Here is a 16,354-nt window from a genome sequence, read left to right as displayed (position 1 = left end):
TGTGCATGACACAAGTCATTTTTCCAACAATTGTTTACAGACAGATTATTTCACAATTCCAGTGGGTCAGAAGTTCACATACACTAAGTTGACTGTGCCTTTAAACAGCTTGGACAATTTCAATGAATTATGTCATGGCTTTAGAAGCTTCTGGTAGGCTAATTTACATAATTTGAGTCAATTGGAGGTGTATCTGTGGATGTATTTCAATGCCTACCTTGTAACTCTGTGCCTCGTTGCTTGACATCATGGGAAAATCAAAAGAAATCAGCCAAGACCTCAGAAAAAAAAATTGTAGACCTCCATAAGTCTGGTTCATTCTTGGGAGCGATTTCCAAATGCCTGGGGGTACCACGTTCATCTGTTCAAACAATAGTACGCAAGTATAAACACCATGGGACCACGCAGCTGACATACTGCTCAGGAAGGAGATGCGTTCTGTCTCCTAGAGATGAACGTACTTTGGTGCGAAAAGTGCAAATCAATCCCAGAACAACAGCAAAGGACCTTGTGAAGATGCTGGAGGAAACAGGTACAAAAGTGTCTATATCCACAGTAAAACGAGTCCTATATAGACATAACCTGAAAGGCCGCTCAACAAGGAAGAAGCCACTGCTCCAAAACCGCCATAAAAAAGCCAGACTATGGTTTGCAACTGCACACGGGGACAAAGATCGTACTTTTTGAAGAAATGTCCTCTGGTCTGATGAAACAAAAATAGAACTGTTTGGCCATAATGACCACCGTTATGTTTGGAGGAAAAAGGGGGACGCTTGCAAGCCGAAGAACACCATCCCAACCGTGAAGCACGGGCATGGGAGCATCATGTTGTGGGGGTGCTTTGCAGCAGGAGGGACTGGTGCACTTCACAAAATATATGGAATCATGAGGCAGGAAAATTATGTGGATATATTGAAGCAACATCTCAAGACATCAGTCAGGAAGTTAAAGCTTGGACGCAAATGGGACAATGACCCCAAGCATACTTCCAAAGTTGTGGCAAAATGGCTTAAGGATAACAAAGTCAAGGTATTGGAGTGGCCATCACAAAGCCTTGACCTCAATCCCATAGAAAATATGTGGGCAGAACTGAAAAAGTGTGTGCGAGCAAGGAGGCCTACAAACCTGACTCAGTTATGCCAGCTCTGTCAGGAGGAATGGGCCAAAATTCACCCAAATTATTGTGGGAAGCTTGTGGAAGGCTACCTGAAACATTTGACCCAAGTGAAACAATTTAAAGGCAATGCTACCAAATACTAATTGAGTGTATGTAAACTTCTGACCCACTGGGAATGTGATGACAGAAATAAAAGCTGAAATAAATAATTCTCTCTACTATTATTCTGACAGTACACATTCTAAAAATAAAGTGATGATCCTAACTGACTTAAGACAGGGAATTTTTACTAGGATTAAATGTCAGGAATTGRGAAAAACTGAGTTTGAATGTATTTGGCTAAGGTGTATGTAAACTTCCGACTTCAACTGTAGCTACACACACCTACAGTGGGGAGAACAAGTATTTGATACAATGCCGATTTTGCAGGTTTTCCTATTTAAAAAGCATGTAGAGGTCTGTAATTTTTATCATAGGTACACTTCAACTGTGAGAGACGGAATCTAAAACAAACATCCAGAAAATCACATTGTAGGATTTTTAAGTAATTCATTTGCATTTTATTGCGTGACATAAGTATTTGATCACCTACCAACCAGTAAGATTTCCGGCTCTCACAGAACTGTTAGTTTTTCTTTAAGAAGCCCTCCTGTTCTCCACTCATTACCTGTATTAAACCTGTTTGAACTCGTTACCTGTATAAAAGACACCTGTCCACACACTCAATCAAACAGACTCCAACCTCTCCACAATGGCCAAGACCAGAGAGCTGTGTAAGGACATCAAGGATAAAATTGTAGACCTGCACAAGGCTGGGATGGGCTACAGGACAATAGGCAAGCAGCTTGGTGAGAAGGCAACAACTGTTGGCGCAATTATTAGAAAATAGAAGAAAATAGAAGAAGTTCAAGATGATGGTCAATCACCCTCGGTCTGGGGCTCCATGCAAGATCTCACCTCGTGGGGCATCAATGATCATGAGGAAGGTGAAGGATCAGCCCAGAACTACACGGCAGGACCTGGTCAATGACCTGAAGAGAGCTGGGACCACAGTCTCAAAGAAAACCATTTAGTAACACACTACGCCGTCATGGATTAAAATCCTGCAGCGCACGCAAGGTCCCCCTGCTCAAGCCAGCGCATGACCAGGCCTGTCTGAAGTTTGCCAATGACCATCTGGATGATCCAGAGGAGGAATGGGAGAAGGTCATGTGGTCTGATGAGACAAAAATAGAGCTTTTTGGTCTAATCTCCACTCGCCGTGTTTGGAGGAAGAAGAAGGGTGAGTACAACCCCAAGAACACCATCCAACCGTGAAGCATGGAGGTGGAAACATCATTTTTTGGGGATGCTTTTCTGCAAAGGGGATAGGACGACTGCACCGTATTGAGGGGTTGATGGATGGGCCATGTATCGCGAGATCTTGGCCAACAACCTCCTTCCCTCAGTAAGAGCATTGAAGATGGGTCGTGGCTGGGTCTTCCAGCATGACAACGACCCGAAAACACACAGCCAGGGCAACTAAGGAGTGGCTCCGTAAGAAGCATCTCAAGGTCCTGGAGTGGCCTAGCCAGTCTCCAGACCTGAACCTAATAGAAAATCTTTGGAGGGAGCTGAAAGTCCGTATTGCCCAGCGACAGCCCCGAAACCTGAAGGATCTGGAGAAGGTCTGTATGGAGGAGTGGGCCAAAATCCCTGCTGCAGTGTGTGCAAACCTTGTCAAGAACTACAGGAAACGTTGTTTATCAGCAGTTTGTTAATCAGCAGCTTCCGGCGCCGACCGAGATGGCCGCCTCGCTTCGCGTTCCTAGGAAACTATGCAGTATTTTGTTGTTTTATGTGTTATTCCTTCATTGGTACCCCAGGTAATCTTAGGTTTCATTACATACAGTCAGGAGGAACTACTGAATATAAGAGCAACGTCAACTCACCATCGTTACAACCAGGAATATGACTCTCCCGAAGCGGATCCTGTGTTTTGCCTTCCACCCAATACAATGGATCTGATCCCAGCCGGTGACCCTAAACAACGACGCCGTAAAAGGGGCAAACGAGGCGGTCTCCTGGTCAGGCTTCGGAGACGGGCACATCGCGCTCCACTCCCTAGCATACTACTCGCCAATGTCCAGTCTCTTGACAATAAGGTTGATGAAATCCGAGCACGGGTAACATTCCAGAGAGACATCAGGGATTGTAACGTAGTCGGTGCAGCCAGCTGGTTTCTTCACGCATCGCGCAGACAGAAACAAACATCTTTCTGGTAAGAAGAAGGGCGGGGCTGTATGCCTTATGATCAACGAGACGTGGTGTGATCATAACAACATACAGTAACTCAAGTCATTCTGTTCACCAGATTTAGAATTCCTCACAATCAAATGTCGACCGCATTATCTACCAAGGGAATTCTCTTCGATTATAATCACAGCCGTATATATTCCCCCCCAAGCAGACACATCGATGGCCCTGAACGAACTTTATCTGACTCTTTGTAAACTGGAAACCACACACCCTGAGGCTGCATTCATCGTAGCTGGGGATTTTAACAAGGCTAATCTGAAAACAAAACTCCCTAAATTCTATCAGCATATCGATTGTGCTACCAGGGCTGGTAAAACCTTGGATCATTGTTATACTAACATCAGCGACGCATATAAGGCCCTCCCCCGCGCTCCTTTCGGAAAAGCTGACCACGACTCCATTTTGTTGCTTCCAGCCTACAAACAGAAACTAAAACAGCAAGCTCCCGAGCTCAGGTCTGTTCAACGCTGGTCCGACCAATCTGATTCCACGCTTCAAGACTGCTTCGATCACGTGGATTGGGATATGTTCCGCATTGCGTCCAACAACAACATTGACGAATATGCTGATTCGGTGAGCGAGTTCATTAGAAAGTGCATTGACGATGTCGTACCCACAGCAACGATTAAAACATTCCCAAACCAGAAACCGTGGATTGATGGCAGCATTCGCGTGAAACTGAAAGCGCGAACCACTGCTTTTAACCAGGGCAAGGTGACCGGAAACATGACCGAATACAAACAGTGTAGCTATTCCGTCCCGCAAGGCAATCAAACAAGCTAAGTCCCAGTATAGAGACAAAGTAGAGTCGCAATTCAACAGCTCAGACACAAGAGGTATGTGGCAGGGTCTACAGTCAATCACGGATTACAAAAAGAAAACCAGCCCCGTCGCGGACCAGGATGTCTTGCTCCCAGACAGACTAAATAACTTTTTTGCTCGCTTTGAGGACAATACAGTGCCACTGACACGGCCCGCTACCAAAACCTGCGGGCTCTCCTTCACTGCAGCCGAGGTGAGTAAAACATTTAAACGTGTTAACCCTCGCAAGGCTGCAGGCCCAGACGGCATTCCCAACCGCATCCTCAGAGCATGCGCAGACCAGCTGGCTGGTGTGTTTACGGACATATTCAATCAATCCTTATCCCAGTCTGCTGTTCCCACATGCTTCAAGAGGGCCACCATTGTTCCTGTTCCCAAGAAAGCTAAGGTGACTGAGCTAAACGACTACCGCCCCGTAGCACTCACTTCCGTCATCATGAAGTGCTTTGAGAGACTGGTCAAGGACCATATCACCTCCACCCTACCTGACACCCTAGACCCACTCCAATTTGCTTACCGACCCAATAGGTCCACAGACGACGCAATCGCAACCACACTGCACACTGCCCTAACCCATCTGGACAAGAGGAATACCTATGTGAGAATGCTGTTCATCGACTACAGCTCAGCATTTAACACCATAGTACCCTCCAAACCCGTCATCAAGCTCGAGACCCTGGGTCTCGACCCCGCCCTGTGCAACTGGGTCCTGGACTTCCTGACGGGCCGCCCCAGGTGGTGAGGGTAGGTAACAACATCTCCACCCCGCTGATCCTCAACACTGGGGCCCCACAAGGGTGCGTTCTGAGCCCTCTCCTGTACTCCCTGTTCACCCACGACTGGTGGCCATGCACGCCTCCAACTCAATCATCAAGTTTGCGGAGACACTACAGTGGTAGGCTTGATTACCAACAACGAAGAGACGGCCTACAGGGAGGAGGTGAGGGCCCTCGGAGTGTGGTGTCAGGAAAATAACCTCACACTCAACGTCAACAAACAAAAGGAGATGATTGTGGACTTCAGGAAACAGCAGAGGGAGCACCCCCCTATCCACATCGACGGGTCAGTAGTGGAGAAGTGGAAAGTTTTAAGTTCCTTGGTGTACACATCACGGACAAACTGAATTGGTCCACCCACACAGACAGCGTTGTGAAAAAGGCGCAGCAGCGCCTCTTCAACCTCAGGAGGCTGAAGAAATTCGGCTTGTCACCAAAAGCACTCACAAACTTCTACAGATGCACAATCGAGAGCATCCTGTCGGGCTGTATCACCGCCTGGTACGCAACTGCTCCCCCACAACCGTAAGGCTCTCCAGAGGGTAGTGAGGTCTGCAAACGCATCACCGGGGGCAAACTACCTGCCCTCCAGACACCTACACCACCCGATGTCACAGGAAGGCCATAAAGATCATCAAGGACAACAACCACCCAGCCACTGCCTGTTCACCCCGCTATCATCCAGAAGGCGAGGTCAGTACAGGTGCATCAAAGCAGGGACCGAGAGACTGAAAAACAGCTTCTATCTCAAGGCCATCAGACTGTTAAACAGCCACCACTAACATTTAGGGCCGCTGCCAACATACTGACTCAACTCCAGCCACTTTAAAATGGGAATTGATGGAAATTATGTAAAAATGTACACTAGCCACTTTAAACAATGCCATTTATATAATGTTTACATACCCTACATTACCATCTCATATATATGTATATACTGTACTCTATATCATCTACTGCATCTTGCCATCTTTATGTAATACATGTACACTAGCCACTTTAAACTATGCCACTTTATGTTTACATACCCTACATTCTCATCTCATATGTATAACGTACCTATACCATCTACTGCATCTTGCCATGCCGTTCTGTACCACACTCATTCATATATCTTTATGTACATATTCTTTATCCCTTTACACTTGTGTGTATAAGGTAGTAGTTGTGGAATTGTTAGGTTAGATTACTTGTGGTTATTACTGCATTGTCGGAACTAGAAGCACAAGCATTCGCTTACACCTCACATTAACATCTGCTAACCATGTGTATGTGACAAATAAAATTTGATTTGATTTGATTTTGATTTGACATATGATCTCTGTAACTGCAAACAAAGGTTTCTATACCAAATATTAAGTTCTGCTTTTCTGATGTATCAAATACTTATGTCATGCAATAAAATGCAAATTAATTACTTAAAAATCATACATTGTGATTTTCTGGATTTTTGGATTCCGTCTCTCACAGTTGAAGTGTACCTATGATAAAAATTACAGACCTCTACATGCTTTGTAAGTAGGAAAACCTGCAAAATCGGCAGTGTATCAAATACTTGTTCTCCCCACTGTATATCCCCATTATTTCGTATAGTCTACTACTTGTTTTTCCTCTGATGAGGATGTATGGTTGCACTATCAGCACGTCGTCCTCCCTCCATCTCTGTATCTGTGTTGATGTTGTGTAACAGGTCTGGGCCTGTCCACAGAGAGGGTTGACAGACTCTTGGGGCTTTAAGAAGAGGATGTTTATTTTAGAGTCCTACTGCCGGCGGCGGCGCCCACATGCCTCGGGTGCCACACATGGCTGACTTATTTACTGTACCAAAGCCCAGTCCTCTGTCTCTATACGACCCTCTGTCACTGACTGCAACGTTACTCATCCCGCCTGCCTACACCCACATCTGGAGAGCAACGCCACAAGTGTCTCAACCCTCTGAATTTATAAATGGCCCAGAGCACCCTCTGACACTATGAAGGCAATTTACGAACACACCCTTTATTGCATGAGAGAAAATGTTTATTGTTTTGAGTCATTTTGGAGTGAAATGATGTGTGACTCGAGAGGATATGTCATGTAGCATTACGGTGACGGAGTGTGGGTCATTGGAGAGTGACATTTACTGTAACTTAATGTTCTTTTGAGCAACAACTATGATGTTAGCTCGAACTGACTTTGCTTAGAGGGATAGATTGTTTTGGAAGTGTTTGTCAAGGACCTCACGTTATCCCAGTTTTACCTCAGAGCGATACGCTGTCAATGCTGCCCTTTCAAAATGTCAGCTTACCCTTTGCCACCCAACAATGAGGTAGGCCTACTGCAACTATACCCATTTATAGCCAATGTAAACATCATCGTCTACACAATATTCTGATTGTAAATAACATTGAAATGGAGGAAAAGACTGATAAGAATATATCCATATGACACTATGGTCTAACCTCAGTCCCAGGCCTTATTGGAAAGCCAACACCTGGTTGCTGGTGAAGGGGCTGGTCTGGACCATTGTCTTGTCTATGGATCTAGTATCCATACAGTATCCATATCCATCCATCTATAATCTGTTGTGTGTCAGCGGTGGTAGTGGTGGGGGTCTATGGGGGTCTAATGAGCCAGGTAAGGTCACTGTCTCTGTGTCAGTGGGTCATGACTGGAAAGTGATTTTTTTTCCAATTATACAGCGGCTGTTTTGTGAACCCCTCACTTATAAGCCCCCACCGTTTCTTCGTCATCAAATATGCATGTTGGATAAAGTCTTACCTCCGTCCTCTGTGTGCCATTGGGTTTCTCCACATGATTGAAAGTCATCCCTGATGACTTTAATAGAAAGCTGTACCTCTATAAACCCTGAAGACACATGAACATAATGAGATGACATCCATGAGCGAGCAGACATCAGTAACACTACTTTGCATATCGCCTGAGGACAAAAACACACTTACGTGATTTTGCTATTTACCTCCACTTCTATCTTGCCCCGACCTGCCATGTCACCATACTGTCCACATTGGGCCCCCAGACCGCCCCTGGCTTGCTGTCCTCCAGTGGTGGAAGGGTGTCCTTGCCTGCTGTGGGGGGCCCAGGGCCCAGGCTGGTTGTGCAGAAGTGATCTATCATGGGGCTACGAGGTGGCATTCTGGGGAATAGAGCCCACCCGGAGAATCAATCTTCAGGCTGGCCTGCTATGCCAGGTGCCCCAGGGCTTCGCCATGCTGGCTGGGTATTACCACAAACAGAAGGGGTAACCCAGACACGTCACAGTCGCTATAAAACTGAAGCATCCATTTGGAATGTTTTCTCACCACCAAATATGCTAGTGAGAGGAAGTCCAGTCACGGGTAGTGGGAGAGGATGGTCCTAAGTGTAACTGGGCCGACGTTCTGCTAATTTTCTCATCAATTAAACATTTGATCTCAATACATTATCTGTTCTCCAAACTAGAATCTGTTACGAACACAGTGCACAATGTTTCATAGACTTGACGCTTTGCTAAAAATTGCTATGTGTCGGAGTGCAAGGTCAACTTGAGTTTGTGCACATGCACACTTCCTAGAGGGAAGTATGGAAATATGCAAATACATGTCACAATTCATCAATATGATCTCTCTAGCTCGTGCTTGGCTTTGTTCTGCCCACTATGCTTAATTTGCTCCCACTGTAAACGACAACTAACCCAAGATATTGGGTTAGTTATAAATATCTTTGGTGTTACTGCTACTGATGGTACCTCATAGATGAGTGCTGTTTCAGACTGAGGAGGACATGCTTATGTAAAGTGTGAGTGTTCATGGTGGTGGAGCTGAAATCGATGCAAGTCCATCACTTGCAGTTGAAACACTGGAGAGATTAGATGATGATGTGCTGCCTGCTGAAGAGCGCTACACACACCCACACCTCTCCCTAGCTACCGCTACGCAGCCTACACATTATCATCATCACTCTGGCAACTCCCCGGATTATACACACCAAGTCAATTCAACCCAGTGGCACAGTTGCTGATGTGTGAGAGAGATATTCAGAGAAATAACTTTGTTTCAGGGATTGAACTACATTGATCCCATTAAACCTTGTTATGTTAGGTGTGAGATATTGAGTGGGTTGAATTTTTTTTCTGAAATAATTTCCTGTTATTTTTTCGGAATACCTACTGTAGTCAAGGATGAGAGTCCATAGTAACATAAACAACTACCTCAGTTCTCCTGTGGAGAGGTTTGATGCTGCATTACATTACATTATATTACAGTGGACTCACTGATCCATGGTGAGTAATGTGCTTGATTTGGCAGAGCTTCCGCAGTGCCCCATCTCTCTCGGATCCTCTCTTAATATCTGTCATGTTTCAAAATGTGGAGGCTTCACACTCCATAACTATGAATTGGTATCAGAAAGAAAGGACGGACAGACATTGTTTGCGAAACAGCTCGTCTAATCAGCACATTTGCTTAATTTGCCATCCATTTTGTCCACTAATAGCCATTACGCAAACACAGGTGAACAAGGAGAAGCAAAGAACTGAGGCTGAGGTGGGAACGGTGTTGGGGGCAACATCACAGTCACAGTGGGCCCTGCCCCTGCGCTACACAACCCACTCCATATTCTAAATCTGTCTCTGTTGCTAACCTGTGCTCGGTACTTTGGAGCTGAGAAGTCACACTTTGCTGGAGTCTCTCTGGGTGTTTCCAGTGCCTGCTGGGTAATTGGGCTCCGGTCAGAGAAGTGATGAGTTCAGGGTCACTGTGTCCACCCACTCCACTGTCTGTCTGTCTGTGTTTATCTGGCTGGCACTGTATAGTATGGTCCCTGTAGGAGAAATGGGAGAACTATCAGTCTTGGCCGTGTGCCCCCTATGAGTGCAATGATTTCATATCTTATTCATTAGTTTTTACATCGGCCCACGTTTGGAGGATTGACATATGATATTAGACTCCCATTGTTCATACCAGTGCAGCTTAAATTTGATGAATTTGGAAACTTCAAAGGTTCTGCTCACGGAGCAAAACATATGTTCTTGGACCATGTAAATACACAGAAAGATATGCTAACAAGACAAGTACACCATAATCTTCTTTTGCTGTAAAGGACCTCATTCATTTATTAATTCACAATTACACATAGTGTATGGGCTTCCCAAGACGAGGCAGTAACATTTAAATGGCAATTGGTATGTGTTGTGTGGACAGTTGGAGAAGTTATAGCCAGTCCATTAATCATGTCCCAAGACAGCACTAACAACTCCCCCTCACTCTAACAATTGACACCTGCTCTGTAAGAGACACTTGCAGGGACCAGCCCTGACGGACACACCAGCTGACTCTCCCAGCTCAGTCCTCCTGTGTTGGAGCTAATTGTCCTGTAAGAACCCACACTCACCACCTGCTACAGAACAACAGTACAGGGTCGGTCCATGTGCTGGTCGGTGGGGGCTTGTTAGTGCCACCAGATATGGGGTCAAAGGAGGTATGATCATGTGACCTGTGAGTTTATTTACTCTTGACTTTTGGGAGGGGTGCTCTGTGGAGGGGCTCTATAGGTGGGAGAATTCTTACTCAGCTGAAATGACAATAACATATATGAGAAGTGGATTATTTTGAACCAGGGTTGAGTCCGAGCGCTTTGTTGGGATGACTTGGTTTGGGCAGCGATGTGCCTCTAAGTCCTGTTGCCGAGGAAAGAAAATCAAAGGACCTCCGAGCCTGCCAAAAATAATTTAGCCTGGCAAGATAGCATTTGCAAACTGCTACCCTAAATATGTCCTACTATACTCGTTGTTTTGTTAACATGCTTTTGAGGATTACTCTAATCTGAAACTATTTCCTGTGTCTCTTCAAAGCGATAGTCTACTGTACAAACACATTTATCCCTTTAAACCGATCAGAATAAATGATCAGTTTTAGGCTGACAGGTTGACTAATGGGTATACTTATTCTCTACGTCTTGAGATAATTTGAAATTAGAGCATGTAAATCTTAGGAACATGAAAAGAATGATTTAAGTAATCTGAAACAGCAGCTTTGTCACGCCCTGACCTTAGTGTTCCTTTTTTATGTCTCTATTTTGGTTTGGTCCGGGCGTGAGTTGGGGTGGGCATTCTATGTTTTGTGTTCTATGTTTTCTATTTCTGTGTGTTTGGCCGGTTGTGGTTCTCAATCAGAGGCAGCTGTCTATCGTTGTCTGTGATTGAGAACCATACTTAGGTAGCCTTTTCCCACCTGTGTTTTGTGGGTAGTTGTTTTCTGTCTTTGTGTCTGTACCAGACAGGACTGTTTCGTTTCATTCTCWTTGTTATTTTGTTTAGTGTTCTGTTTTTAATAAATTAACAMGAACACTTACTACGCTGCGCTTTGGTCCGACTACTCTTCATCTGACGACAAAAATCGTTACAAACTTGTGGGAGTTGAAAATCATCAGACATTTTTTGTTTCCTCTCGAGTGTCACTGGTCCTCTCTGATCTTCTCCCTGTGGTGTGTGTGAGGGGGTTGGGTGTGTGCATATGACATTGTGTCAGAGGTGAGGAGACTCTAACTCAGTGTTAGAGTTCACTGAATTCTTACTAATAACCCCCCCCAAATGACATTACATTACACTGGAACTGTAGAAACATTTCCATCTATAATTGATTCATACATTTATAGCACTGTGTGTTGAGTGCATATTTCATGGGTGTTGCTATGTTTAAACATACTCAGGCATACATCTGCTACGCCGTTCATTATTTCACTGTGTTCATTTATGGCCTGTAGTAAGTAGAGTATCTGTGTGCTCAGGTGACACACAGCACATGGCTCTGGGACTTCCTCATGCATAAACTAATGGGATTGACAGGTCTCATGGGTTTTTAATACATTTACTCCTCTGTAAGCCCAACATTCAATGAATATTATGTTATGGAACACGTTATCAAATCAAATCAAATGTTATTTGTTACATGCGCCAAATACAACAGGTGTTGACCTTACAGTGAAAGGCTTACTTACAAGCCCTTAACCAACAATGCAGTATTAAGAAAATACCTACAAAAAAGTAAGAGATAAGAATAACAAATGATTAAAGAGCAGCAGTAAATAACAATAGTTATTCCTGGGATGTTTCATGTCACAGGTATTGTCCTGGTAAATTGGAGAAAAGGATGTATTTAGGAAAGGATTAGCGCTCTGATGGTCTGTTATATGAGATCCAGGCAGAGTTCTCTCAAGACTCAGAGAGACAATGTGGAGATGTAATGGAAGTATTATAGTGTTGTGCGCTGGGCCATAGCCTTGTATGATGTATGATCTTGCCTGAGAGCTACACTAAAGAGTCATTTTCACTCCCGGATTGAACATGACAAACAGGGTACAATAGGAGTCGGTGAGACAGACTCATGTTTAGATCACGCCAGTTTCTCACCTACTCATAATGAGTAAATTACTTCTCACTCATTATCTTCTGGGGTCGTGCCTCGAAAACAGAATAATAATTTACTGGAAACTTAGGCCAGGTTTCCCATGGTGTGTAATCCTCTGAGACTCTGGCTCAGAGCACTAGCTAATTAAAGAGGTAATTAAAGTCTGTAATAGTAATTTTACTCATTTACAGTGTCTGATCACAGCTGTTGGAGGGAATAGAGATGCACTCATTTGTATCTGTCTCTCTCTCCCCTCTTTCTCTCTCCCTGTCGACAGGTGTCTGGTGCACTGATCCAGCCACAGTGGTGCGGAGGTAGAGCGGGGGCATGGCGGCCGGTCCAGGCATGGGGTGGCCTGGCCTGCTCCTGCTGCTGATGACTACTGTGGCCTCCACTCAGAGCCAAGGCTGTCCCCAGCGCTGTGAGTGCATGGCCAAGCTCAAGTCTGTGGCCTGCCAAGGCAAGCGCCTGTCTGCCCTCCCCGACAGCATCTCCTCGGACACACGCCTGCTGGACATGAGTGGGAACATGCTTCGCTGGGTGGAGCATGGCGACCTCCTCTCCTACCCTCGGCTGGAGGAGCTAGACCTGAGTGAGAACATCATCAGTGTCCTGGAGCCCAACGCCTTCTCTAGCTTGCAGAACCTGAGGGTGTTGTCGCTGAGGGGGAACCAGCTCAAACTGGTCCCCATGGGCGCCTTCTCACACCTCACAAACCTTACCACACTAGACCTGAGTGGGAACAAGATCGTCATCCTGTTGGACTTCACCTTCCAGGACCTAAAGAGCCTGAGGAACCTGGAGGTTGGCGACAACGACCTGGTCTACATCTCCAACAAGGCATTCCTGGGCCTGGTGGGTCTGAGGCAGCTCACCATTGAGAGGTGCAACCTGACCTCCATCTCCAGCCAGTCTCTGTCCTACCTCCGCAGCCTGGTCACTCTGCGCCTGCGCTACCTCAGCATCTCCTCCCTGGAGGACCAGAACTTCCGTAAGCTGGGCGGGCTGCGGGGTCTGGAGATCGACCATTGGCCCTTCCTGGAACACATCTCCCCCCATAGCCTCCAGGGCCTCAACCTGTCTTGGCTGTCCATCACCAACACTAACATCACCTCTGTGCCCACAGCCGCCCTACGCAGCCTGGCCCACCTCACCAGCCTCAATCTCTCCTACAATCCCATCTCAGTGCTGGAGTCCTGGGCCCTTAGGGACCTGGTCCGGCTGAAGGAGCTACACCTGGTCAACACCAACCTGATGACGGTGCAGCCGTACGCCCTTGGCGGCCTTCGGCAGATCCGCCTGCTTAACCTGTCCACTAACGCCCTGGTAACCCTGGAGGAGGGCGCCTTCCAGTCCGTCAACACCCTGGAGACGCTGCGTGTAGATGGGAACCCTCTGTCATGTGACTGCCGCCTGCTTTGGATCCTCCAGCGCAGGAAGACCCTCAACTTTGAAGGGAAGTCCCCAGTGTGTGCGGGACCCATGGAGGTGCAGGGCAGGGCCCTCAGCGCCTTCTCAGACTCTGCCCTCTTTGACCACTTTACCTGCCAGAAGCCCAAGATACGCAACAGGAAGCTGCAGCCTGTGACTGCCAGGGAGGGCCAGGTAGTGTCCTTTGTGTGCCGGGCGGAGGGAGAGCCCACACCTATCATCTTCTGGGTATCTCCCCAGCGCCGTCGGATCACTACCAAGAGCACTGGACGTGTCATCGTCCTACCTGAGGGAACGCTGGAGATCCGCTATGCCCAGGTGACCGACAGCGGCACCTACATCTGCATCGCCAGCAATGCCGGGGGTAACGCCACCTACTTTGCCACGCTGACCGTGAGCGCGCTGCCTCTGGACGCAGCGCTCATGGCCAACCGCACATACTACACAGGTGACCTCAACGAGACCAATCTGAACGACACCAAGGTCTTCCTCAAGTTCACCTTGGACCTCAAGACAATCCTGATATCCACAGCCATGGGGTGTTGCTTGTTCCTTGGGGTGGTGGTCTTCTGTTTCCTGATGCTGTTCGCATGGAGCCGGGGCCGGGGGCAGCACAAGAATAACTTCTCAGTAGAGTACTCCTTCAGAAAGGTAGATGGCCCTGCTGCCAGTGGCGGACAGGGAGGGGCCCGTAAGTTCAACATGAAGATGATTTGAGACAGAAAATGGGCCGCTCTGTTTACTTGTAGACTTAAACGGGGACAGAATAACTTCTGACTTTTTGATACTGATCCCTGTCAGTTCAGAAATCAACTCACTAGGTTCATCCAAGACAGATTACTAAGACTTTGTTTTTTTATCTGTAAATGGCTGTATCAACAACAAAAAAGTAAATTGATTTGGTACAGTCCGATTTTTCTCAATTGCTATTTGTGTATTGGTCTATCTTGTGCAGAAGAGTCTGGATGATAGTTAAAGATGTCCCAAAATCCTATTGACATGACCCCTGCACAGCTCCACTGGTCTCTCTGCAGTGCACCCTCCCTCCTCACTCATGAATACATAATCACAGGGTGCTCGCTGAATGCCAATACTCGTTTAAACAGATGATATTATTTGTTTTCCCATAGGAGGACCAGCGACCACTATACCACACAGGTAGGGATCTTGCATACAGTAGATAGCTGACATTGATACTCAACAGTAGTCTATACTGTATACTACACTGCCAAGCTATAACCATGGGCACCGTACTGTAGGACTTCTAATGCAAACTACGTTACAGGATACTTCCAACCTCATCTGTTATTCAAAAGCATGAAATGCTGCTACACATTTGACTAGTTCATTTTTTCAAATGGATTTGTTATGTAAAGTACCATGAATGACAAAGTGAAAAATATAGAAACCTTGTGTACAGGTGAGTGATCACTCACACAATTTCCTATGGGTTCAGATATCCTCGTTCTGGTGTATTCAGTGAATAGTATACACCTGCCCTCAGACTGCACCCCCTCTGACATGTGAAAAGGTGTACAAAATGTTTTGTATATACTGTATGGTTGTTGTTGGGTATACAGATTTGTTGTCTCATTTTCTGAATAACTTGCTATATAATCTTTGTTAATTCGTCATTGTCTGATGACTTCATCCAAAGACAAGTGTTCATACTGTATCGATTGATAGACATATACATCAGAGGTCATACATTTTGTCATCTTTAAAAGCTATTGTGGTTGTTCATATTGTGGCAGATTTTATGTGGATTAGTCTAAGTCTAATTATCCTAACTGGTAATAGCCAGTAATTTAATTCATAGCCGACACATATTGCCTGGCGCAGAGATTCGCCCTTTCTGTGCTCTCCAAATAACTTAGGAAGGACAAGCGTGCAGTGTATCAGATCAGTTTCCTATTTTGTGGAAGCAGTGGGAAGCTTGGTGACCAGCAGTGACAGTGTTTCTCATCAGGACCCAGTCTCAGATATGCAGGAAAATGCTAATGTAACAGAGACCTTGGATGCTAGAAGAGAGGTCACAATGGAACAGAGCCAGGATGTGCTAGAGGGCATTCATTGCCCAAATCACAAGGCTGACATCATTTGCTTTCTGCAGATAAATTAGAATAGGATCAGAAACTAAGCGAAGATTACGCTGTTCTTAAAATATTTGTAAAATGTGAATTTGATTATAACAGCAGTACATTGTATCTTTTGGAAGAGCAGTTATTGCTAAGGTTTTGTAAACTTGCTAATGGCAAAAATTATTTAATCATCATCCCTCTGCACTTTGTGCAGGTGCCTGGCACATATTTATTATTCTCGATCTGCAGCACAGGAGAAAATGCATTTAAATTCCCAAAATACACTGAGTGAACAAAATAGGAACACCTTCCTAATATTGAGTTGCTCCTTCATCTACACTGATTGAAGTGGGTTTAACAACTGACATCAATAAGGGATCATAGCTTTCACCTGGATTCACCTGGTCAGTTTATGTATGCTTGGTGTATATCCTAATATCTTAT

General features: G+C 45.7%; 1 protein-coding gene across 1 annotated transcript in view; it reads left to right on the top strand.

Moving 5' to 3' along the window:
- LOC111975396 (leucine-rich repeat and immunoglobulin-like domain-containing nogo receptor-interacting protein 3) overlaps positions 1–16,104 on the top strand; it is a 34,333-nt gene extending 18,229 nt beyond the window's left edge. Inside the window, exon 2 of the mRNA XM_024003666.2 lies at positions 12,676–16,104. Coding sequence (XP_023859434.1) covers positions 12,726–14,546 — 1,821 coding nt within the window. The 5' untranslated portion in view covers positions 12,676–12,725 and the 3' untranslated portion in view covers positions 14,547–16,104. The remainder of the gene's footprint in view (positions 1–12,675) is intronic.
- Positions 16,105–16,354: the final 250 nt, after the last annotated feature.

This window comes from Salvelinus sp. IW2-2015, linkage group LG16, assembly GCF_002910315.2.
Source record: "Salvelinus sp. IW2-2015 linkage group LG16, ASM291031v2, whole genome shotgun sequence".
Classification (NCBI taxonomy): Eukaryota; Metazoa; Chordata; class Actinopteri; order Salmoniformes; family Salmonidae; genus Salvelinus; species Salvelinus sp. IW2-2015.
The sequence above is the reverse complement of the archived record's forward strand: the minus strand, read 5'-3'. Positions and strand labels throughout refer to the sequence as shown.